The sequence below is a fragment of the Lycorma delicatula genome, chromosome 7 (genome assembly GCF_047948215.1).
Source record: "Lycorma delicatula isolate Av1 chromosome 7, ASM4794821v1, whole genome shotgun sequence".
NCBI lineage: Eukaryota > Metazoa > Arthropoda > Insecta > Hemiptera > Fulgoridae > Lycorma > Lycorma delicatula.
The window spans coordinates 27,839,474-27,866,847 of record NC_134461.1 but is presented as its reverse complement, the minus strand read 5'-3'; the positions used below and the strand labels follow the sequence as shown (position 1 = coordinate 27,866,847).

Genomic DNA, 27,374 nt, shown 5'->3' with positions numbered 1-27,374 from the left:
CTTCACCTTTGAAAGGCCCCGTTAAAATCGTTGCTTTCACTACGTTATTCATCAATTTCTTAACTGCAAGTCGCGTGCCGTTGCAGAGTTTTGGCTGATTAATATTCCGCAACAGGATAATTGTCATTTTTTGATCGAACCGTTGCTGGAATCAATCTAAAGAGGAATGTTTTCCCAGTTCTTCCTGGCGCATCCAAGAAGAAGGTCTCCACAACTCCGTCATTTATCATTTGCATTATGCGATCATAAATGCCTTTCTGTTCACGCGTTAATTTGGGAATGTTTGATCGGACATATGACTGAAGATAACCAATGTTGTAACTCTGTTCACGGCGTAAATCCACATCAAATGAAGCAATCGCAGCTCGGGTGGTTGCTGGAGTTCCCGATTGACTAAGAACTTTATTTGCAATAGCTAAGCACTTGTCTTCAATATTTATCAATGCTTCGTTGTAAATGCCTTCTGTAAATTCCACGGTCATATTGGTATTTTCTAGGCGTACTCTATGCAAAATATCCTCAGCCATATGCGATCGATATCTTTCCCATAACTCTGTGGGAGATGAAGGGAAGCAAGCGGTCAATATAATTGCGAATAATGCGCGAATTTGGTTTGGATGTGCAGTGTTGCACGCGTCGTTAATATATATATATATATGTTGTTCGTTTTCTAATAAATTCAGAGCTTGGTGAAAGGCGCAGCTCAATCACGACACGATCACACAAAAGTACCTCGATTAAAGTGAATATTTAATTCAGATTGTATAATAATCTGAATCAGATGCAAGTGGATACGATTTTTTTTTTTTTTTAATAAACAATGTAATTGGGAACAGGTATTGTTTCGAATGTGACTGCGGTTGTCGTTAGCTAGTATGGCGAGTGTTCCTCTCGCTTCCGGCAGATGGCGCGGTCACTGGTACACAGCTGACCGTTAAAATACTGTTTTCTCGCGGTCGCGGGTATGTGACATGCGAAAAATAGATAAAAACAATTTTTGATGCGGGTTATATATCGTGCTAAAATTTGAGCTCAATTGGTGCAGAAAAGTTTGAGTTTTTGAAGCGTACACAAACGAACTTAACATTTTTATATATAAAGATTTGTGGGCTGCGAAAAAAAGCCCTTAAGTTGTGCGAAAAAACACATCATTTTAAATGCTTACAAAAGCAGAGTAATGCTTACAAATTACAGAATAATCAAACGGCGTTGATTTCAGATGTTAATAAACTGCTAACGTAAGTAGAAGTTGTGCTGCTTCAGTGTACAACGTGATTCTCGACTATGAATCTACTAATGAATTACGGTCTCCAAAGAAAACAAAACCCCACAGGTCAATTGAGAAAAAGGTGAGATTTTGATAAAAACGCGATTCGTAAAAAAAAAATACGAATTTGAATTTTTTAGAAATATTTTAGCGGTGTATTATGTCCTTTGGAAGAGAATTCGGTTATTGTCTTCGACAACGCTTCTTATCATTAAACGAAAAGAATTCCAGCCGTGTTATAGAAAGACAAAGATATCAAAATGTGGCTTAGTTCAAAAGGAATAATTTTTGAAGAGGTTTAAGTTAATATTCAATCATTGCAAAGGGTTTCGCGTATTAAAAGTAATTATAGTCCATATAAAATTGGTTTGACACACAACGCCATATTGGTAAGTCGTGTTTTTATTCGGCTCCTGAGGTAACGTCTCGGACTATAATCCGGTGGTTCCGAGTTGGAATCCCGGTCAGGCATGGCATTTTCATACGCTATAAATCATTCTTATCATCATTTGAAGCAATGCATCACGGTGGTTTCGGAGGTTAGAAAAAACAAAAAAAAAAAAACGATTACTTAGTTGTGTGGTTTCAGTGTTACTATTTGTGAATTTTGTTCTTTGCTTTTACATAGCAAAGAACGCTACATGACCAAAAAACGATTGTTTGGTCGTATATATGTAAAAAAATAACCTAACAAAGGATTTTTTGGTCTTTATGTAGAGATATTATTTTCTGTGTATTTGGTTATTTCGACTTTTTTTGTTTGCATAGTCTTAAGTCTATCTGGGCTATAAGAAAGTTGGTTGTTTTAATTTATTTACTGTAAGTCATCCTTCTTGGTGGCTTTTCTTTTTGTTTTGGTGTTGTTTTTTTTTGTTATTTTTAATAAAATACAGATGTTTTAGCTGTTAAATATAATTCAAAGAAATGTGGTCGTTGTGTTTGACAGCGGCCATGTTGCATTGATCTGATTGGTTTTCCTTTGTTTACATTTCCATCTGATTTATTAGCCTCTTATTTATTAAAAAACTGTACAAATTAAAAATAGATAGATAGATTTATTAAAAATAGATGAAAACAATTTCTGATGCGGGTTATATATCGTGCTAAAATTTGAGCTCAATCGGTGCAGAACATTTTGAGTTTTTGAAGCCGTACACAAACGAACTTAACATTTTTATATATATATATAAAAAATAGATGAATAGATACGTGCGCGTTTACTTACTGCAGCTTGGGTTTATATCTCGGAAACGAATTAATCCAGAATCATGACATCGAATTCTATAGCTTTTTCATAACCCTTTTTATACGGTAAACATTTATAAGACAGCTGTGTTTTATTTTAGGAAGAATATGAGTACAAGGAAGGTCGTTCTGATTCTCAATCTTAGAAGACAAGTTTAAGAATAATAAACCATCTTTATGTCACTTTTAGATCTAGAAAATAATTAGATAATGTAGATCAGAACAAAAGTTTTAAAAAATTTAGGAAAGTTTTATTATAATATGGGAAAAAAAGACTTAAATATAATCTGTAGAATAATCAGTCAGTGGTGATAACAGCGAAATAAGGTGAGATAAGGATGTATTCTGTCCTCGTTGCTTTTAATTTTTTTATAGAATTAATTCAGGAACCGAATATACATTTCAGAGTGGAAAACTATTCAAGGACAAAAAATAAGAAGTTTTAAGGTTCATTGTTATGAATCGAGATCGACTAAGAATTCGTATGAGGTTAAAATATTCTGACAGTATGTTTAACGAACAGTAAATGTACTGGGAAAGACTAAAGTTTTGTCTACAACTCTGTATTTTTCCAGAAACCAAAAACGAGTTAGAAGAAGTTCTGAATGCCTTTAATTTATATTAGGGAAGAAATTTCATACAAAAATGAATAAGATTACAAAACAAAGGTGATGAAATATAACAAAATGATGAAATTAGGAATCGATCGCTCGAAGGTAGAGCGGCGCAAACGAGGAATGCTTTCAGGCGAGAAAGGAATCTGCGGTATCATATACAGATCTAAGAATTAGAAAGATGTGCGTAAAAATATATACGTTTATGCTGTTTTATGACAGCGAGGTATCTTTGGAAAGGACTTTAATTAGTAAAGTGAACCGCTTTTAAAAAATATCACAGAAGGATTATTAGTTCTAAATACAATAAGACGCCATTATTATGCGGACATCCGGAGGCAACTGCGTTATAGCCTAACCGGTTATTTCGAAATTATAAACGAAAAAAATGAAGCCAGTGAGTTAATATTACAACAAAATAAAAATATTATCGAATTTTTCTGTTTAAAATGAGAATATTATTGGATAAAATAAAGTATACAATAAAAACTAACAACACAGTTGTAGGACTTTCCCGTCACACGGTTAAAACCGCGTTCCAGGAAAGTCCTACAACTGTGGGTCGTTTCTGATGCACGACGTACACACACCACTTAATTAAAAATATTTATCTTTTTATTTAACTACAATATTTTCCGTTTCTTTAATTCAATGATTCTAACTAAAGCGCGCGCGCATACCGAATTTAAATCGCGCGGATGTAGCGGTACTAGCAGCAACGGTTGACATTAACTAAAATAATGTAGTCTCACAACTTACATAGAACAAATTTTGCTTGTACGATCGACAGACCGGTATAGCCGCGGGGTTTAACGCATCATGTACCGAGTAAAGCGGGCGATATAGTTCGAGACCTAACCTGACCGAATTTCTTTTGTTATACTTTAAATATTATTCATTTATTTAATTCTACCACTGTGACATCACAACTACTGTGATTCTACCGCTGTGCCTGTGACATCACAACATAGCAGACGACTAAAACAGCATTTTTTGGGGTGCACATTTTTTTTTTTGCAAGCATTATAATTTTTTAGATAGGGAATCTTGGAGAGCTGCATCAAACCAGTCAAATGACTGAAGACAAAAAAAAAATTATTTTTTAATCGTTAACAATTGCGCCTAAGAAAAATATGATCTTAATTAGGCCAAATCTCGAGATACCAAGGGTGACTTTGCTCTACAGCCTCACCCCGTTGACCTTTTAAGTTGAAAATTTAATGACATCAATGCCCCAAATGTAGAATTAATTTGACCAAGTTGGGTCAAAATCGGTCCAGCAGTTCTGGAAATATAAGGTAATTTAGAGGCCGACACCGAACATACATACGTACAAACGAACACTAACATCCGGAAAATTTCCATCCGGTTTTTGGGTTCCTTAATTGTCAAAACGTCAAGATCCGGTGAAAACCGCCAATGCCCAAATTGGACCGATTACAATACTTTCCTTTTTAGCTCCTGGACGGGAAAGTAATAAAAAGTACTTACATTTTTGTAGCTGGATTACATTTTCACATTTGTTTTTTATTTCGCAATGGTAAACTACGGTAATCGTAGAGTCTTTTAGGTACTTTCCGGTACAGCTTAATTGAAAATACGTTTTTTCAGTAATGATTTGATTTCAAAATACAGTAAAGTAATATATAGTGAGTGCTACATTATTAAAATATATTTACTACGTATAATATATTTACAACCAACACCTCTGAAGATAAAGAAAAAGATTAAGTCAACATAAATTTTTGATATCGTTATTTTGTTTTTGCCTCCTGTTTATACAGCCACGCGTAATTTTACAAAATTAGAAGTATTACAATGTTTATTTATTCCGTTCAATTTATTGCTAAATATGTATACGTAGGTAAAATGCGTTTTTACGTATATAACTATCTACTAAAAAGTAAATTTTTTTTGGGACAACCTTCTATCCGCGTTATCTGGGGTCAAACTGTATCTGGAAATGCTCCTCTCAAAAAAAAAAAAAATAAATAAAAAATCAATGCGATAAGTTATTAAAAAAAAATAGTCTCACTGGATTGTACAGAAAATTGCTGTAACAAAAATAAATATTTATTATAACCGTCGGTATTACTTTATGAATTCAAGAAAACTAATCAGATTAATTTATCTAAAATGACACAGATAATTAGCTATTTTTAATTCACGCTGATCGGTTAACTTATTTGAATACATTTTTTACGTAATGATATTTTTTAATGGTGGATCACAAACGGGTCATTTTGAGTTCAAATAATGTAATTTTTTTTTTTATGGATACATAATTTTTATTTGTAAAAAAAACCCATAAGCGATAAGTTAACTTCTGTGGAAGAACGGCTGCACCTCAGATTTCACATTCAGAATAAATACGTGTTTAAAATCCGGTCAAACATGGCGTACATTTTACAAATTTTCATATGTCATTCCCTTAAACAGATTAGCGTCAGGGAGAAGCTCATCCTGCCGTAAAATCCTACCTAACCCCAGAAAATGCTGGAGAAAAAATCGGCGTAAAATGACAAAAAATAATGGTACTGAAGAAAATAAAGTTTGAGAATAGCGGCCGGCGTATAGCTGTGCCGTTGCGTGCGAGAGAGACAGACTGATAGGACAGGCGGAACAATTAGACAGTCATTCCTTTACGAAAACTTTTCGTATATCTCCGTGTACTTAAATAGTATGCAGTACATCGACAGAGTTGTCAGGATAGTTAATAGCGCGGTAAACCAGACGTCAGCCTATGTGCACAGCAATTCACCGCCCGCTATAAAACGAAGGTAATATGTTCATTTTTGGGGAAATTAAGTAGTAATTCAGGAAGAAGAGGAAGACAAATAAGGATGTAATCCGATATAAATATGAATGAATTAAAAAGTGAGTGGTGAACACAAGAATGGTAAAATACAAATTTTGTGACCGGCCGAAAAAGAAAAGAAAGGAAAGAGATAAAATAAATGAAACGATAGAAACTTTTCAGAGCACAGAAATCGATACGTCACCGAATAATGGCAAAAAACTTTAAACGATGAACTTCTCGGATATATTGATCGAGTACAATTTTTCATGACTTTGTTATGAACATATTTCCTTTAAGATTGGTATATTGGCAATATTTAATTGATTTAATCGACGGGAACAATTAAACATAGATCGAGAATGTCTCATATGCAATACTTCATCCTATTTTAACGATTCTCAACCAATCAAAGTTTAGAAAGAGTTATTTGAGTTCTCAATATATTCGAGTCATCGAATGTAATATGTTATAATAAATAACTATGAAGCCTAGATAATCTTTTAGAGATTTTCTATTAACTACAGTTCTTTCATTATTCATTCGTGAAGTAATTGCAAGCAGTGATCAGAAAGTTTGTCACTACTTAAAATTATAACAATAAATGGAAGAAGAAAATTTGTACAGTTCTAGAATATATTATTTAAATTTTAGGCTATCCTATGTTCAGTCAAAGATCATAATAAAATACTATTGTATTAATACAAAACGCTATGGACAAAATCACATGCTGGAGCAGAGGAGTATATGTATATTAATTAAATATTAATTAAATGGCTTCAGTACACTGAAGCCATTCAATTAATGAAATATTTGGACCTTATAAGGAGAAGGCACATCGGTTCGAATCAACTTCATTTTTTTTTTAACTTTTTTTTAAATTTATATATATTGCTTTTTTAATAATTATTAAACTCTGATAGTAAACAAATTTTTACAATAAATAATAATTTAGTAATAACAATAAAAAAATGAAACGTTATCAGAAGTTATTAATGAAATAAAATGTTATGTTCATTTAAAAAAAAAGTTTTTTATGTAATTTAATACGCGTAAAGGAAGTCATATGGTGCCCACATCAGATTTTTTTCGGTAATTTTTTATTCATAGTAAAAAATTGGAACATATTTGTTTTCAATTTAATTAAATTACCATTAATTAAAATCATTTGAGAAAACTTTAAATATTTGGGGGAAAACATCATACACAACCTCCAAGAAAATCCAAACTGGAATGAAAGAATAAATAAACTCATCAAAGCCACAATAAAAACACAAAACATCTATAACAAAAAGTGCATGTCCATAAACACGAAAATAAGACATTATAACTCCGTTATCTGACCAGAAATACTTTACGGATGCGAAACCATATTTGGACCGTACCAGACAAGGTTTACCGACAAACTGGAAAAGATTGAAAGACAGATTCTACGGCGATGCATCGGGAAAAACATTAAAAAAGACGGGATTTGAAGAATTATTCCAAACGAAGAGATTTACAAAACAATCATCCCGATAACTAATAAATTTAGAAACAAGAGAATTTCTTTTCTAGGACATATTTTCAGAATGGAAGAGACCAGACTTATCAGACGGATAATCGAACTTTTCTGGAACAAGAAAAGCAGACCGAATTGGTTATACGAAGTACAGAAAGACATGGAGGAATAAGACATAACACGTGAAAACCTAAAAACGAAAACCGGAAACTATGAGAAATTAAAAAATAAAGAAACAAGATTCCTATCAAAACCCAAGAAAACAATAAGCCGGGTGTACTCTGAACAAAAAAGGGCAAGAAGATCTGAAACCCTTAGAAATTACTGGCAAAAAAGAAAAGCTGAAAAACAACAAATCAGCAAGAAAAGAAAGAACTTGCCAAAAAAAAAAAATGAACTAAAGTGACCCATTATGGTCTTAAAAAAAAAAAAAAAAAAAAAAAAAAAATCATTTGAAGAATGGGGGAAAATTAACTTGAAACAATTAATCAGTGAAGTTATAATCATGAGTAATTAGTAAGAAGTAGCTCTTAACATCCTAGTAAACGTATAAAAATCTTATTCGTCGTTTTTATTTCAGAGAAAAGATTATAAAAATGACCCTTCTTTGTTCTTGTCTCCATAATGGTGTACCTACAATCCTCATTATTTTTTCCTTCTTTTTAAACAATAATGCAATAATCAGCAGAAGTATTTTCGTACATCCTGTACTTTTTCCCTGAACTTCAACAATTAATTAGAAAATGGTGTTATAAAGGAAGAAGAGGAAGTCGAAGAGGATGAAAGGGGAGAAACAATACTGAGATCTGAATTTAAGAGAGCATTAAACGAATTGAATGGCAGAAAGGATCCTGGAATAGACGGAATACCTGTAGAATTACTGCGCAGTGCAGGTGAGGAAGTATAGGGACAAGGTAAGTAATTGTAGTGCTCAGATTAATAGTAAAAGGAAGATTAAAGGATAACAAACCAACATACTTGGCATTTATAGGCCTAGAAAAGGTTCGATAACGTAGACTGGAATAAAATGATCAGCATTTAAAAAAAATTAGAGTTCCGATACAGATAGAAGAAGAATTGCTAACATTTACAGGAACCAAACAGCAACAGTAATAATTGAAGAACATAAGAAAGAAGTCGTAATAAGAAAGGGAATCCGACACGGATGTTCCCTATCCCCGTTACTTTTTAATCTTTACATTGAACTAGCAGTTAATGATGTTAAAGAACAATTTAGATTCGGAGTAACAGTACAAGGTGAAAAGATAAAGATGCTACGATTTGCTGATGTTATTGTAATTCTAGCTGGGAGTAAAAATTATTTAGAAGAAATAATGAACGGCATGGATGAAGTTCTACGCAAGAACTACAGCCTGAAAATAAATAAGAACAAAACGAAAGTAATGAAACGTAGTAGAAATAATGCAGATGAACCATTGAATTTAAAAATAGGAAGAGGAAGATTACGGAGGTAGAAGAACTTTGTTATTTGGGAAATAAAATTACTAAAGATGGACGAAGCAGGAGCAATATAAAATGCCAATAGCACAGACGAAAGGAACCTACATTCAGAAATATAATTTGTTTACAAAAATTTTTTTGTAAACATTTTTTCAAAAATTACATTTTTGAAAGTAAATGCTTGGAGCGTAGCTTTATATGGAAGCGACACTTGGACGATCGGAGAAGAAAAGATTAGAAGGTTTTGAAATGTGGTGCTATAGGAGAATGTTAAAAATCAGATGGGTGGATAAAGTGACAAATGAAGAGTTGTTGCGGCAAATGAAGAAAGAAGCATTTGGAAAAAATATAGTTAAATATTAAAAAGTGAGGCAACATATTAAGGCATTCTGGAATAGTGGTTTTAATATTGGAGGGGCAGGTAGAAGGGAAAAGTTTTGCAGGCAGGCAACGTTTGCAATATCTAAAACAAATTGTTAGGGATGTAGGATGTAGGATATAGGGGATATACCGAAATGAAACGGCTGGCACTAGATAGGGGATCTTGGAGAGCTGCATCAAACCAGTCATTTGACTGAAGACAAAAAAAATTAAATATAATATTTTTCCTTATTTTATTCAAAATTCTAACTAAAGCGCTCGCACATACATATTTAATTCGCGTGGTTGCAGCTGTAATAGCGGCTACGGTCGGCACTAACTAAACTAATATAATTTCACAAATTTCGCTCTTATGGTCGGTGGATTGGTGAGCTGCAAGGCTTAACGAACCAGATACCGCAAAAACCGAGCGATCGAGCTCGGCCAGACCGAGTTACTTTTTACACTTCAGATATTATTCATTTATTTAATTCTACCGCTCACCTGTGACGTCACAACACAAAACGACTACAACAGCATTTTTTTGGGGTAGGAGTGAAAATTTATAAAAACTTATTTTGCAAATATTGTTATTTTTTAATCGTTAACAAATGTGCCTAAGAAAAATATGACCTATTTGGGCGAAATGTCGAGATACTGAGATACAGCCTTGCCTCGTTGACCTTTTAAGTTGAAAATTTAATGGCATCAATGCCTCATATGTATCCGACCAAGTTTGGTCAAAATCGGTTCAGTAGTGCTGGAGATGTAAGGTGATTTAAAGGCCAACACTGAACACACATACACACCTACATACGAACATCTGGTTTTTTTCGGTTCCTTAGGTGTCAAAACGTAAAGATCCGGTGAAAACCGATGCCCAAATCGGACCGATTACAATATTTTCCCTTCCAGTGTTATAGCGCTTTCTAGACGAGAAAGTAAAAGAAGTAAAAACATTTACCGTGAATTCAACTAAATTTTAATAAAATCAATTTAGGTGAATGATGTGGAGGCAAATATAAGTCGATAATATTTGTATTAATTTTGCATGAAACGCAACGACACAATGAAAAAGATTAGTCTTAATTTGAATAATTACTGATTAATTTAAATAATATTTTTTAATTAGTTTTTTATTAATTTAATAAAATCTTCAATTTTATTTATTAATATTTTTTTTAATTAAAAACTAAAGAAAATGTTTTTTTGTTTTAGTAAATTTCTAAATAACGATTTTCCGAAAATCGAAGTTCTACAGTAATATAATAATAATAATAATAATAATAATAATAATAACGATTTAAGTTATTCATTTAAGATAATTTATAATTATAATAACTGAATAAAAACAACATGTGTACATTTCAAATAAATTATACAAATAATTAAAAACATATACATTATAAAATAAACTATTACTTACTTTATTTTTTTTGATAAAAAATTCCTGATAAGGCCTTATTATATTTTCGTCAAAAAGAAATAACTTAAATATAAAATCTACAAAAATTATATTCAGAGGTACTAAAAAAGTATGAATTAAATCTTTAGACACCAATAAATAAAAACCATTTGACAAGAAATAGTAAAACAACTGTCACATAGCCGAAGTTAACGAAAGTCGATCGTCGATTGATATCGATGAACAATAGGAAAATCTAATGATACTAAACGCCAGTATAATACAAAACAGCACGGCACGCGTTCGTTTGCCTATATGATAACAAAGCGATATTAAAACATAACCTCAATTAGAAGGGCTCGCGTTTCATTTGCACTAACGCCTCGCACTACAGAATAATATATACACACAACCGAGGGCGCTGTTGTTCCCACAGCAGAGTGTTTACAACCCAATACGTTCGTTCTAACTGGACATGTACATCTGATGTGACGGGAGTAAGGAGCGTGCGTCCTGCGCCCTACTTATTAATTTATCGGTCTTCTACAGAGTAGAAAAGAGAGAAAAAACTACGCTTATTGCCTGGTCGAATTGACTTATTTATGAATCTGTATTGCAGCGCCAGCTACAGCTAGTGCATATTATTTTTTGTTTAATTCTTCTTTTTTAAAATCCTTGATTTTTTTTCTCTACCATGATAAATAATATTTTGCGTCATTATCTGAAAAAATATATTTATTTCTTTATTGAACACTGCGTTATTTAAATTTACATCAGCACATTTCACTAACGAGATAAAAACATTTTAGACTAATAAATCATCTTATCTTACAAAATTAATAAAAATAAGTATACGGGCCAAAACTTGGCCGATGAATTTTCCCACTTATGATTCGCTTCAGAATAAAATTGGAAATTCAGAGATAGACGATATGCTTAATTAATTTTTTAAATATTTACATTTGATTTCATAATTAAATGAACGTACAGTAGTATAATAAAGTACATAATGAAAAAAAAAAATTTCACGGGTGTTTATATTCAATTCCGATCTAATCCTTTATAAAACATGCAAAAATATTCTACACATAAAATAAAAATTATTTGATAAATAATGTTTTCTTATTGTTCTTTACCAATTTGAGCGTTTTCTAATTATTATCATATTGCAAGCAAGAATTGTTTTAGTAAGAATATCAATTTAAAAAAAAAAAAAAATGGTATGTTCCTTTTGAAAAACTCATAAGATGTATATTAAAAAATCTGATATGGACACCACATAACTCCTTGTACACCTATTAAATTACATACACACATTTTTTTTTTAAATGAAAATTACGTACAGTTTTATTTCCTTAATAACTTCTGATGTTTTTTTTATTTTTTATTGTACATACAATTAATATTTATTGTAAAAGCTTTTTTACAATCAGAGGTTAATAATTATTAATAAATCATTATATTTAAATTTAAAAAAAGGAGATGAAGTCGGATTTGAACCGATGTGCCTTCCCTTTGTAAAATCGAAATATTTCATTAATTAACATTTTATTTGGTTATAACTCTGGAACGAATGAAAATAAGTACGACTTATGATATATCGTTGAGAAGCTCTCAATGTGGGCTTGTTACTGCAGTAAGAGAAAGTCCAAAATACAAATTTTGGGGATTTTGGGTTTTATTGGACACTCTTGGTTCAGTCGATTGGAATCAAAAGGGGACGTGCACAACTAGTTGTTACAACAGTCCTAGATCCAAAATTTCAACATCCTACGGTTATTATTCTTTTGATTTTTGCGAGATACATACATACGTACTTACAGACGTCACGCCGAGACTAGTAAAAATGGATTCAGGGATGGTCAAAATGGATATTTCCGTTGAAATCTGAAAACTGAAATTTTTCGTGATCACAATACTTCCTTTACTTCGTACAAGGAAGTAAAAACAATTATTGCTTCGGTAGTAATTTATGTAAGAAAAAAAAAACATTAAATAATTCGCACTGGTGCATTCAATGTACAGGAAGTAAATCTATTAATAAAGTGATTAACCGTCGAATTGTCTTACAAACAGCCGTTATCAGTAGCAGCTATTTAGTCTGCAATAACTTAATTGCTAAGAACAACTACTACTAGATCGTGGATACCGGTGTTCTTTGGTGGTTGGGTTTCAATTAATCACACATCTCAGGAATGGTTGACCTGAGACTGTACAAGACTACACTTCATTTACATTCATACGTTTCATCCTCATTCACCCTCTTAAGAAATAATACCTTACGGTGGTTTCGGAGGCTAAACAGTAAAAGAAAGAAAGAAAAGTTGTTAACGAACTTTTTTCTTTTTCCCAATACTTAAAGTGGCGGGTGTTTATTCATTTTTTTATTTGTTTTTATTATCAAAGAATCAATATCAATCAAGAATTATGAAAGGGCATCAACAGCTATGGTAATTATTCTGGTGAAATTGGTAGCATGTGAAAAAATTATATTGACCGGAATTCGAACCCGGGACCAAAATGCGGGACAAAATGCCGAGACGCTACCCACTCATTGTGAAGGTCGGAAGAACCATTTTATGCTCGATTTGATAACAATCATTTTCAATTATTGTATAGCTAATGTTATCCTCAAAGCGACTATTTTCTCTTAAAACTTTTAAAAATAATCGTTCCTTATTAAAATAATTAGCATTTGAAAAATAGGGTTAATTGGATATATATTATTGTTGATCGAAAAATGGCAAACTGGGACAGGCTATTGAAAAATTACCCCGTTTCGGTTAATAAGATATATTTTTAGATTTTTTACATTTTTTTTTTTTTGCTAAGGCGCCTTAGCTTAAAAAAAAGTAGTACTTTATTTTTTAGAATTTGTTATCGATAAAAAAAATTCGATAATGAAATAAAATTTCATAGGCAAACAAAAAGCGGCTGAGATATAAAATACCTCATTACTATTTTTGAAACTTATTTTTCGAAGTAAGCCCCAAATATTTAATAAATTACGAGTGCACTAGATACGGATTACGATATTTATTTGAATTAAGGCTTCAGGCTAATTCAAAAATTTTTTTTGGAGCTGTTCAATTTTTTTTAATTAAATTTTTGTTTTGTTTTTTAACTTCTTCAAAGTGGAAAGATGGGGGGAGAGGCCTACAAAAAAGAATGTTCGTAAGGCAAAATAAAGATTCCTTGAAACAAAACAGGGTCGTTCAAAACGATTTAAAGATCTGAAGAAAAGGATGAATAGGGTTTGAAGTCAAGAACCTAATGTTTTTCATGAGCAGAGGCAAATTTTCAGTACTATATTTTTTGAGAAATATATATAAATATATTTTTAGAGATTTTTCGAGGTGAAATATATCTAAAACCCTTCCCAGTTATGTCAAGAAACGTGGGTAAAAATTTGGTTGCGATTGATCGAGTAGTTTTTTTTGCTTATTCTGAATAAACAATAAATTGCGGGAATGCATGAAATGTATTAAAAGAAACATAGTTTGATAGCATCGTCGAGATAATTATTGATCCGCAAGCGCTTTTCAAGTGAGGCTTAAGTAAAAAGATCACACCGTTATTTGTTGATTCATAAACGTATTTGTAATGAAAACGCCCGAAGAATGTTCATATCGAGTGATTGTTGTAAGAGTCAACCTGAAAAATTTTCAAATTAAAGACCCGATGAATGACATTCGTTTGCACAAATGCGTCAAGTATCGAGTTACTTAAGAACCCTAACATAAGAGTTTTTTGAAAATCAATAAATAAATTCTACTGCCTAGATCGGAGTTTTTCGACCGATATTCTATTTAATCGTCCAGTAACATTCGTCAATGGTGCGGGACCACCGTGGGATCAGTTGTTTAAAAAATAGGTCATTCAAATCAGTACAGTTGGTGAAACATTATGCTCAGACAAAATAAAATTTATATTATATACGAGGTGTGTGAGAAAGGTAATGAGATTGGTAACTGCGAGCGATTTGGCAATACTGTGTCTACCGGTCTGTGGTAGACCGATTTGTTCATCCCTTCCACGTGCTCAGTACGAGTTTCAACTCCGTTCAGCCAACACATTATTTTTGACAGCGCCATCAGTGAGGTTGTGTTACGAAAATGGAGCATCGGAATTTAGAGCAACGTTGTGCAATCAAGTTTGCGTTAAACTTGGGGAATCCGCGGGTGTGACCTTTGAAAAGTTGAAACAGGCCTATGGGGAACATTGCTTATCAAGAGAACAAGTTTTCCGCTGGCACAAATCATTTTTGGAAGGCCGAGAACACGTTGAAGATCAACCTCGCTCAGAGAGACCTTCAATTTCAAAATCTGACGAAAACGTTTAGCGTGTGAGGGTTCTTGTGAGATCAGACCGTCGTTTAATAATAAGGATGATGTGTAAACAGTTAAATTTAAACACTTTCACCGTACATTAAATTTTGACAGACGATTTGGACATGCGAAAGATTTGTGCGAAATTGTTACCGAAAAACCTCACAACAGAAAGAAGGACAATCGAAGAAACGTGTGCGTTGATCTTCTTGAGAGGATTGACAATGACCAAGAATTCTCCAATCGTGTGATCACAGGTGATGAATCCTGGCTATTTGAGTACGATCCTGAAACAAAGAGGCAAAGCGAAGAGTGGCACATTCCGTCATCTCCTCGACCGAAAAAATGTCGAATGAGCAAATCAAAGATCAAAACCGTGCTGATTTGCTTTTTTGACAGTAAGGGTATCGTGCATAAAGAATTTGTTCCTCCAGGACAAACTGTCAACCAAGTGTTTTACAAAGGTGTCCTTGAAAGGCTCAGGAAAAGAGTGATTCGCGTGAGACCAGACATTGCAGACAAGTGGATGGTTCATCATGACAACGTGTCACACGGCCATTTCTATCAGGGAATTTTTGACCTCAACCCAACCGAATGCGTTGACCTCAACGCATTCCTACGGTTCCTCAACCCCCCTATTCACCTGATTTGAGTCCTTGTGACTTTTTCCTTTCCCCGTAATTGAAACATGTCTTAAAATGACGTCATTTTGGAACTCTGGAGAACATTCAAAAGACTACGACCGACCAGTTAAAAGCCCTACCAGTTGAAGCCTTCCAGCGCTGCTACCAGGAGTGGGAACAACGACTCCGCCGGTGTATAGCTGCCCAAGGGAACTACTTTGAAGGGGATAATATTGTTGTTTGAAAAAAATAAAAACTTTTGTTAAGTAAACAGTCAGTCTCATTACTTTTCTCACACACCTCGTATATACATATATATATATATATATATATATATATATATATACTAGCCGGCCATCTAGCCAGAACTGGAACCTCAGGGCCCAGGTCGGCTCAGGCGAACCCCGGAGCCAACTCACAGGCTCCTCAGGGCCTCCCGGAACCACGGGGCCTACCCCAGGGGCGCGCTCGCTTCGCTCGCTATTCCCAATTTGTCAAGGGTACCGGCGCCCTGGAACCCGCAGAGGTTGCTTCGGTCACCATTCCTATCTACCCAGGTGGCTCCACCCTGGGCCCCCGCATTGTACGTTATCCACATGTTTATGAGAATAATACTGATAAATAATAATTTCAGGTATTCAGGCTTTATAGAAATATGAAAAAGAAACTAAATTACAAAAGAGAGAATAATAGTAACTACGGTAACTAAAGTACACACTCCTTTGACGACGAAAAATTCATAACTTATTTCTTTGCCGTGGTAGCAGAAATATAATAATAAATCAAAAGAATTAATATATTTTTCCTTAATAAATATCTTTAATTCACAACTTCATCCTTCCTGGAAATAACGAAATCCCGGAAATAATGAATATTTTTAATATCTTACCCTTCGAGGGAGCTAGGGGTCTCGGTTTGTGGCTATAATACGAATGTATCCTGAAAATTTCAGAGCAATAAATCGGTTGGTTCTTCGAGATTTTTTGAGATGAAATATACCTAAACACCTTCTCAATTATGCCAAGAAACATGGGTAAAAATTTGGTTGCGATTGATCAAGTACTTTTATTCCGAACAAACAAAAACCCTCTTATTTTTTATATAATAATATAGATAAAGATAAATTTTATTTAACGTAAATTTAATTCTATTATTTTTTGTAATATTATTCATTAAATTGATTCGAATCAATCATTCAATTCAAACCCAGCTAACACAGTAATAGAGACTCACAGTTCACAGTTCATTAATTCAATTCATTAAAATTTGTGCTTCAACCGGCATCTTCACTAAAGAAATGTAAATATATGGGTAAAAATTTGGTTGCGATTGATTGGGTAGTTTTTTTTTGCTTATTCTGAATAAACAGAAGCCCTCTTCGTCTTTGTATAATAGTGTATATATATATATATATATATATATATATATATATATATATATGGATCCTCCTGTTTTTGAAGTCGGTTAAAAATCTGATACATTGTTTATAAACTTACTCTTTCATGGGAGAATTTACCTTTTTCTTTTTTTCAGTAACAGTACAAGTCAGAAATTTAAAATAAATTTAGTCCTAAGCTAACGACTATTTAATGTTGAAGATGGAAAGGGGGATTCTTTAAGAAAGTAAACACATCCTTCTTATATCACATAATTGTTTATTCCTTTTTTTAGTTTTTTGATCACATTTTACTGATTTTATATGCTAATTAATACATCAACATTGATTGAAAGTAAGTTGCCTTACATTCCAATAATTTTGTTGTATTCGTTTCGCAAACCTAGTTGTTCCATTTTTTAGATTGTAACTATCGGACTCGGCAATGCTTCACCGTTGCTAGATTTGAGTATATAATAAAGATTAAATGAACACAGATGAAAGTTTGATAAACATTAAAAAACTGAACATTACGGAATTTCACAAATTGTAATCTTTCCCTTTTTCCCTTTTCCCACTTTTCCCTTTCTCCCTATTCCCTTTTTCCGTTTTTCGCAAAAATATTTCTTTCCATGTAAGTAACAAATAGCGCCACATAGCGGGTCCAAACTAATTCAGAAAGCTTCGTAGGCGAGCCCACAACAACTCACCAAAGTTTCATCGCAATCGGATGAACGGTTTAGGAAGGAATAAGAGACATACAGACAGACAAACATTCATTTATATATATATATATATATATATATATATATATAATATAAAGGTAATAAAAATAAATATAAAGGTACACTCATTAAATGTAATACTTTAAACGAACTAATGACGAGCGAAATCTGGCTTTTAAATCAACTGTCTTATCAGTGCAGCGCTTTTAAAGTTATAAGTAAATGATAAAAATTATGCTTATAGTTTATTCGAATACTTATTTCACGAGTTTTTAAAATTCTTCTTTATCGTATCGTATCTCATAAAATACTTTTTTTTTAAATTATTTTTAAACATTATAATTATTAATAAAGATATTAAAATATAAATTTTATTTTTAATATAATTTTTAAGTACATCACTTTGAGAAAAGTTTGTGTTAATTTATAAATGTATCACATCAGTTATTTTTGATTTTTCAGTTACAATCGAAAATACCAGCGCTTTGTCAACCTGTATCATTAGCGTTTATTGAGCCGTAAATGATACTATCCGTATCGTAGTTTATAACACAAAGAGGCTCTAAGAAATAGAATAATTTATTTTTTAATTTTGTAATTTTGGTTGATTAAGAGATACAAAGAAAAAATCGAGCGAATAAACAAACTTATTGTTAATTTACAATAAAATTTTAACATTTAAAAGTAGTTTTTAAAGGTACCTATAATATATCTTTCTTAAATAAATTTGTATTCTGTATTCCTTCTGATTTCTTCCTTAATATCTTTCTTTTGGTCTTTTCCAGTTTCCTAGAAAAAATCTATTTTTCAGAGAATACATTCTACTGCGTGCAGGGTTTTTGGTTCGGTTACTGTGATAGCGTCTTATTTTGATGTTTATCGAAATGGATGTCTTGTTGCATTATGTTACGATATAGTCGGTATGCCAATTTTATCTTTTTTTACCTTTTTTTCAGCGATTCATTCTTTTGACAGCTATCGATTTTATTATTTTGCCTAGATATCGGAATCAAAAACTGTAATGTTTTTGTCGTATTTTGTATTATTTATCATCAGCGTCAGGTCTTTGTTGGGTTGAATCATCGATTCTGTTTTTCGTAAGTCTGGACTGTACAAAAGTAAGCAAAATGAGCCTGATGGTCTTCCGGTTCCGGTCTATAGGCGATCACGATTGTGATCCGCCTATAGACCTGTTTGTCTGATCAACAACTTTATGAAGCTGTTTGAGAAGATGCTAGTGATGAGCCTTGCCGATAAAATAGAGAGATGCGGTGGACTAAGCCCACATCAGTACGGATTTGGAACAGACAACTCGACGGTGGACGCGGGACAACGTGATGAGCATGGTGGACGTGGCGGCAGCCGGGTCCAGACACAGGAGGAATATTCCGGCGTTCATCTTCTTCGACATCAGGAATGCTTTCTACAGTCTTGTGGTTGTCCATCTTCGAGTCGCTCGCGGATAACAGGACCGATGTCTACCTGAGAAGTGTTGCAGTTCTATCTCTGCCAAAGGACTATCATCACATCTAGCGTTAACGGCCGGTACAGATTTAGGTCGATCGGTATGTGCCGTAGGGGTCTGTCCTGGGTCCCTTATTGTGGAATATCTTCTACGATGGGGTCTTGAGGCTAGCATCACCTGAGGGTATTGTCCCTTTTGCCTTCGCGGATGACTTGGTTCTGGTCGTAGTGGGCAGGACCAAGCAGAGCGTGATAGACAGGAACAACGAACAGTAGACAGTAGTTGACTACTCGATAAAGGGCCGGAATTGGCTCCGGAGAAGACCAAGTTGTTAAACATAGCTGGAAAGCGGAGATCGAACCCTATCGCCTTTCAGGTGCAGGGTGTGTCTGTACTTTCCGAAACTTCGGAAGTACCTTCGGGTATGGCTGGACGGAAGGCGTTCCTTTCGGAGACATAAATTTGAAGCTGCGATGAGGACAAATACGATGGTGACTGCGCTGAGCAGGCTTTTCAGCAATGTTCGCGGTCCTAGGTCGTGGTTCTACGTCCTAGGTCCTAGGTCGCTATTCGAGCGCCAAAAACTCGGTAATGGTTTACGGTGCTCCTGCTTGGATAAGGGCCCTAACTACAAAATCAAATTAAAAAAAATCCCTTTCGGCACGCCAGAAGACGGAGGTAGATTTCACAGGTGCTAAGTAGGGGATAAAAAAGATTTTCACCTTAAAGTTAAGAAAAACTTCAAATTTACTCAATACGACAATGGTTGCAAGTGAAAAAAAGTTTCAGATGTTTAGCGTACGACAAGCCTTATCTTCTTAAAATTCCAGCAAAATTTTGATCACCCCTTGCTGTAAGGGTTGATCATATCAAAAACTGTTTCAGACAAACGTTTTAGGTAATGTTTAGAGAACTAATGACCACTTTAAACCGATTCGACACTGCGGCTATTAAGGGAGGTATGATTTTTTTTTGTCTTCGAAACCCCGTTTTTTCCACCACCTGGGCCAACGGCTGGTGATATCAAAAATCTTTACTTACATAAGTTTTAGGCTTTTATCCAAAAATAGTAGGAACTTCAAAAGATTCGATATTTTACTTAATAAGAAAGTTATAGCGATATTTTGTTTTTTTCGAAAAAACCCATGGCCGATTTTGCCTGTTAACGAACTCGACCGAGATTTTGGGTCGTTACATTATTTTATGCATTAATTTGAAAGTGATTGGTGTAAAATTACCGGAGTTATCGTGTCCATAAGAAAGTAAAAAGTGAAATATATATTTATATGTTTGAACGTTTGGGGTCTGGGGGATGTGAAACACGAAGATATGTCGAAATTTTTCGGAAGTGGAATCATGGTACCTATTACAATAGGTAACTTTTTTAAAAATTCTACCTAAACAGCTGATACATTAAACAATACCCGCTTCTGATCGGCCACTGAAAAGAGTAGGCTTTTGATCGGTTCAACACCTTTATCATGACTCACCGACTTGGTCTAGTGGTGAACGCGTCTTCCCAAATCAGCAGATTTGAAAGTCGAGTTCCAGCGTTCAAGTCCGAGTAAAAGCAGTTACTTTTTTACGAATTTGAATACTAGATCGTAAATACCGGTGTTCTTTGGTGGTTGGGTTTCAATTAACCACACATCTCAGGAATGGTCGAAACTTCACTTCATTTACACTCATACATATCATCCTTTGAAGTAATATCTGAACGGTAATTCCCGGAGGCTAAACAGGAAAAAGAAGAACACCTGAGTCATAATGAAAATCTGTTTCATAATGACCCTCATTATGATACATGTTCCAGCCGCGTAATACAATCGTTATAATACATCCGTGGAAAAGAGTATTTTTAAATCTGTATGTAAACTGTCATTCATATCGTACAGTTTGTTTCTTTATTATAACAAATTTTCAATTGGTTTTTTTGTGTTATTATAATACAATGTAATTATAAATGATGATCTTTATTTCTTGCAATTACTGTTTTATTTATCATGAAAATTATCATTATATGACCTTAAAAAAGGGTTACAGGTCAATTGGGCTAATTATAAATGTAACCTTTAATAGATTTCTAAAAGCAATTTCTGATAAAAATAAATTAATAAATATTTTAGTACAAAGAAAGATGATACTAATAGATTAATATAATTTAACTAAATATTTTATAAGCTTTTCTGTTTAATTACTTTTTAAATAAAATATTATTTAAAATATTTTAAAAACCGGCAATAATATTTTACAATTTTCATAATATTTGCAAACAACTAAAAATCTAATCCTGTCCTGTTCAAAATTTACAAAATTATTATTTTCATCGTTATACCTATCTTAGTTTATTATTTATTTTTTCATCAAATTAAAAAAAGAAAAGAAGTATAGGTCTACAATAATTCGTTAAACCAATGAAAAGTTAGGAAAATTATAGCTAATTTAATTCTCTTTTTAAGATAAATATCTTTAAATCAGATCAGAATAGATCTGGGGAAAACTGAATGTGCCCAAATTAGACTGATTACAATACCTTCCCTTCCAGAGCTATATCTTGACACTAGACGAGAAAGTAAAAATTTTATAACGTTTGGTTATGCTGATCTATAAATTTACAATTAATACATGATTCATTGAATATGAAAGCATCTAGACAGAACTGTGATAATAATATACTGGCAGAATATATTATTTACTGTATTAAAAAAAATCTTTATACGATTATTTTACTTGTCAATATTTTAGTTGCAGGATGTCAACATGGGAACTGGAAAATAGTTGGTGGTTAGGAAACAATTTCTGTTACTGGTATATACAATTGTTATTTGCATTAATTTTTCTGTACGTAATACAAACATCAAAATTTCAATATTACTTCAAATATGCATGTTACATCAGCATAACATTATCTGCAAGTCTTTTCTACATACCAGTATTTGTACTGCGACCAAGAAACCCCTCAAATATTGTGTAAGCATTTCATAGTTATTCAACTTAATTATAAATAAGTTATTCATATATACATGTTCAATGTTATTTTAAAGTTCAATGTGCATTAATAAAACAAAAATGAATGAAATAAACAAAAAAAAAAAATTATTACAATTATAACTGAAAAAAAATTCCTGGGGAATACAAGAAAAAAGAGTTGAATGTATTTTTTAGTAAGGAAATTGGTAAAGGTGAATGAAAAAAATAAGAGAGAAATAAATTTTTTAATTATTAGTAGCATAAATATATCTTGACACGTAAATTTTTACAGTAAATATAAGAACACAAAATAAAGACAAAAGTTTTAAAGTGAACAGGCATTTGTTTTTTAAAAATAAATGTACTTTACATATTTGATCTGTTCTATGAAGAATATTCTTACTTTTCACTTTTTACTTCATACGGTTATTTCTGTGCTGTTTTTTAAATAGTAATTTTTAAAAGTTAAAAGTTGGAGAAGTCTGCACATTGTCTCTGCATTCTGTTGTTTGAACTAAGTTGTTAGAAAACTTTTCATGGCTACTCTTCAACTCATCATTTGGCAAAGCATATTTTGTATTTTCAAGTTACTGATTCTGTCCATAATACTTTTCTTAATGTTTTGCTGGAAGTGGTTATCAGTGCTTAAAAATGATTCATAGAAATCCATGATTTAATTTTATCTTTTAGGTTATATTCGATTCAAATTTTGTAAATAAAATGCTCCTTTCATTAGAAATAATCTCAAGAACTGCTATTTTTGTTTTTTTAAAGAAGCTATTTTAACTTTGCCTCATTATTTATACGCAACCAAAACAACTAACAGAATCATATACAAAGTTTTCCTATCTTTAATTCTGATGGGCTAGTCTACAAAATATTATTTTGCAAAGTACATTTTGAAAAATCAGAAAATCCTTTATTTAAAAGAATGTAGCAAATCTTCATTCACCATTTATCAACTTCTCAAATCCAGTTTTAAAAAACAAAAAATAGCAATAAAGTGAAAAGTTGAAAAAAACTTAAAAAATTCCTGTGTACTTCTGTGCAAGATGATAGACTTTTCTTTATTTTATTTTGTTTCTTTTTGAAAAAAGTATCAACTAATTGTAATCTAAAATTTTACAAACAAAATGTATTAAGAAATAAATTTTTTTTTGTGTTTAGTCATTTGACTGGTTTGATGCAGCTCTCCAAGATTCCCTTCTAGTGCTAGTCGTTTTATTTCGGTATACCTCCTACATCCTACATCCCTAACAATTTGTTTTTTCATATTCCAAATGTTGTCTGCCTGCACAATTTTTTCCTTCTACCTGTCCATCCAGTATTAAAGCAACTATTCCAGGATGCCTAAATATGTGGTCTATAAGTCTGTCTCTTCTTTTAACTATATTTTTCCAAATGCTTCTTTCTTCATCTATTTGCCGCAACACCTCTTCATTTGTCACTTTATCCACCCATCTGATTTTTAACATTCTCCTATAGCACCTCATTTCAAAAGCATCAAAAGCTTCAAATTCAAATGCATTTCGCATTTCAAAAGCTTCAAATCTTTTCTTCTCAGGTAGTCCAATCATCCAAGTTTCACTTCGATATAAGCTACGCTCCAAACATATACTTTCAAAAATCTTTTCCTGACGTTTAAATTAATTTTTAATGTAAAGAAATTCTATTTTTGACTGAAGGCTCGTTTGCTTGTGCTATTCAGTATTTTATATTGCTCCTGCTTCATCCATCTTTAGTAATTCTAGTTCCCAAATAAAATTTTCTACCTCCGTAATTTTTCCTCTTCCTATTTTTATATTCAATGGTTCATCTGCATTATTTCTACTACATTTCATTGCTTTCGTTTTGTTCTTATTTATTTTCATGCTGTAGTTCTTGGGTAGAACTTCATCCATGCCGTTCATTATTTCTTCTAAATCGTTTTTACTCCCAGCTAGAATTACTATAACATCAGCAAATCATAGCATCTTTATCTTTTCTCCTTGTACTGTTACTCCGAATCTAAATTGTTCTTTAACATCATTAACTGCTAGTTCTATGTAAAGATTAAAAAGTAACGGAGATAGGGAACATCCGTGTCGGACTCCCTTTCTTATTACGACTTCTTTCTTATGTTTTTCAATTATTACTGTTGCTGTTTGGTTCCTGTAAATGTTAGCAATTCTTCTTCTATCTGTATTTGAACTCTAATTTTTTTAAAATGCTGAAAATTTTATTCCAGTCTACGTTATCGAATGCCTTTTGTAGGTCTATAAATGCCAAGTATGTTGGTTTGTTTTTCTTTAATCTTACTTCTACTATTAATCTGAACACTAAAATTGCTTCCCTTGTCCCTATACTTTTCCTGAAACCAAATTGATCTTTTCCTAACACTTCTTCCACTCTCCTCTCAATTCTTCTGTATAGAATTCTAGTTAAGATTTTTCATACATGGCTAGTTAAGCTAATTGTTCTATATTCTTCACATTTATATGCTCCTGTTTTCTTTGGTATCATGACTATAACACTATTTTTGAAATCCAACAGGTATTCCATTTATTCCAGGAGCCTTTCTGCCATTCATGATGCTCTCTTAAATTCAGATCTCAGTATTGTTTTTCCCCTTTCATCCTCCTCGACTTCCTCTTCTTCCTATAAAACACCATTTTCTAATTCATTTCTCTCGTATAATTTTTCAATATATTCCTCCCACCTATCGACTTTACCTTTCGTATTATATATCAGTGTACCATCTTTAACACATTATTAGATTTTAATTTATGTACCCTAAAATTTTCCTTAACTTTCCTGTATGCTCCATCTATTTTACCAATGTTCATTTCTCTTTCTACTTCTGAATACTTTTCTTTAATCCACTCTTCTTTCGCTAGTTTGCACTTCCTATTTATAGTATTTCTTAATTGTCGATAGTTCCTTTTACTTTCTTCATCACTAGCATTCTTATATTTTCTACGTTCATCCATCAGCTGCAGTATATCGTCTAAATCCAAGGTTTTCTACCAGTTCTCTTTGTTTCGCCTAAGTTCGCTTCTGCTGATTTAAGAATTTTCTTTTTATCACTCTCCCATTCTTCTTCTACATTTTCTACCTTATCTTTTTTACTCAGACCTCTTGCGATGTCCTCCTCAAAAATTTTCTTTACCTCCTCTTCCTCAAGCTTCTCTAAATTCCACTGATTCATTTGACACCTTTTCTTCAGATTTTTAAACCCTAATCTATATTTCATTAACACTAAATTATGGTCGCTATCAATGTCTGCTCCAGGGTAAGTTTTGTAATTGACGAGTTGATTTCTAAATCTTTGTTTAACCATGATATAATCTATCTGATACCTTGCAGTATCACCTGGTTTTTTCCATGTGTATATTCTTCTATTATGATTTTTAAACTGGGTGTTGGCAATTACTAAATTATACTTCGTGCAAAACTCTATAAGTCGGTCCCCTCTTTCATTCCTTTTGCCCAGCCCATATTCATCCATTATATTTCCTTCCTTGCCTTTTCCAATGCTTGCATTCCAATTTCATACTGTTGTTAAATTTTCATCTCCTTTTATGTGTTTAGTTGCTTTGTCAATCTCTTCGTATACACACTCCACCTCATCATCATCATCAGCGCTTTTAGGCATATAGACGTTAACAATCATTGTTGGCTTAGGTTTCGATTTTATCCTTATTACAATGATTCTATCATTATGCATTTTGAAATACTTTACTCTCTTCCCTATCTTCTTGTTCATTATGAAACCTACTTCTGCCTGCCCATTATTTGAAGCTGAGTTAATAATTCTAAAATCACCTGACTAGAAGTTGTTTTCTTCTTCCCACTAAATCTCGCTAATTCCTACTACATCTATATTTATCCTCTCCATTTCCCTCTTTAGATTTTCTAACTTACCAACCTTTTTTAGACTTCTAACATTCCACGCTCCGACTTGTAGAATGTTATTTTTTAATTTTCTGGTGATCCCTTCCTTAGTAGTCCCCACCCGGAGATCTGAATGGGGGACTAGTTTACCTCCAGAATATTTTACTAAGGAAGGCGCCTCCATCATTTTTATATGAAAATGCAGAGAGCTACATTTTCTTGGAAAAAAGCAGCTGTAGTTTTCTATTGCTTTCAGCTGCGCAGTACTTAGAGTGATGTTGATATGGGCGTTTAAGTTGTCCTGCCCTTAACAACTACTGAAAGAGCTGCTGCCCTCTTTCAGGAATCATTCCTTAATCTGGCTCTCAACAGATACCTCTCCGATATGGTTGCATCTTCGGTCCAGCTACTCTGTATTACTGAGCACTCAAGCCCCCACCAATGGCAAGGTCTCATGATTCATAGAGGGAGAATGGTATTATGCTGTAAATAAAAATATTATGTAAATTCATTCATAGCCATGAAAGAAGATTTCTGATACTTCTCTCCTATTACTGTATCTTTAAGGAAACATGGTCCCAGCACTCTTTGGCAGGGGATTACTTTATCCCAAACCAACCATTACATACTGACCGTTCTATTTAGTAATATAAATGCATGAAGTAATGTTAAAATAAATACAGAATATTCAGCTTAAAAGAGGCCCATCACTTAATTTAATCTGTAAATAATATTTTATTGGCAAACACTTACATAATAATTTACAGCAGTTGAAAAGGATGTCCATTCACTTGTCAACATATTTTCCCATGATCCTGGCTGTTCTTGTTAGCTGTATCCTGTCTATTTTCTGCATGGCATTAGGAATGTTTGTCTTCAATTACTTCAGGATATGTGAATTCTCCTACAAAAAAATTTCATTTAAATAACTCCAAAGAAAGAAGTCTGGACTAGTCAGATCAGGGGATATTAGTGGCCACAGTCCTGTAGAAATGATTCTTCTGATGAAAAACTTACAGTAACATCTCCATAATAGAGTGAGCTGTATGGCAAGTAGCAAGTGCAAACCAGCAGACATACTCATCCTCTTGCAGTAAGGTTATGAACTGTCAGATAATTTCTTGGTAGATGGCAGCATCCGCAGTTTTTCCAAAAAACTAGGTTCCTATTATTTGTTGCCTTGAAATCTCATACCATACTCCTGTTTTTTGTAGGTGAAGGGGGATTCAAAGAACAGTGTGGGTTTTCAGTAAACCAGGTCCAATAATTCTCAACCCAAGGGTTGATCTAGTGGGTTGATCTAGGGTTGGTCTAGTGGTTAACGCGTCTTCCCAATTCAGCTGATTTGGAAGTCGAGAGTTCCAG

General features: G+C 33.0%; 2 protein-coding genes across 2 annotated transcripts in view; one reads left to right on the top strand and one right to left on the bottom strand.

Moving 5' to 3' along the window:
• Positions 1-11,199, bottom strand: part of LOC142327545 (1-acyl-sn-glycerol-3-phosphate acyltransferase beta-like) — a 121,818-nt gene extending 110,619 nt beyond the window's left edge. The window contains exon 1 of the mRNA XM_075370694.1: positions 10,672-11,199. The gene's annotated coding sequence lies outside the window, so the exon portion shown is untranslated. The remainder of the gene's footprint in view (positions 1-10,671) is intronic.
• The window catches only part of LOC142327401 (1-acyl-sn-glycerol-3-phosphate acyltransferase beta-like), a 273,953-nt gene that overhangs the window by 227,398 nt on the left and 19,181 nt on the right, over positions 1-27,374 (top strand). Inside the window, exon 2 of the mRNA XM_075370433.1 lies at positions 21,912-22,136. Coding sequence (XP_075226548.1) covers positions 21,919-22,136 — 218 coding nt within the window. The 5' untranslated portion in view covers positions 21,912-21,918. The remainder of the gene's footprint in view (positions 1-21,911; positions 22,137-27,374) is intronic.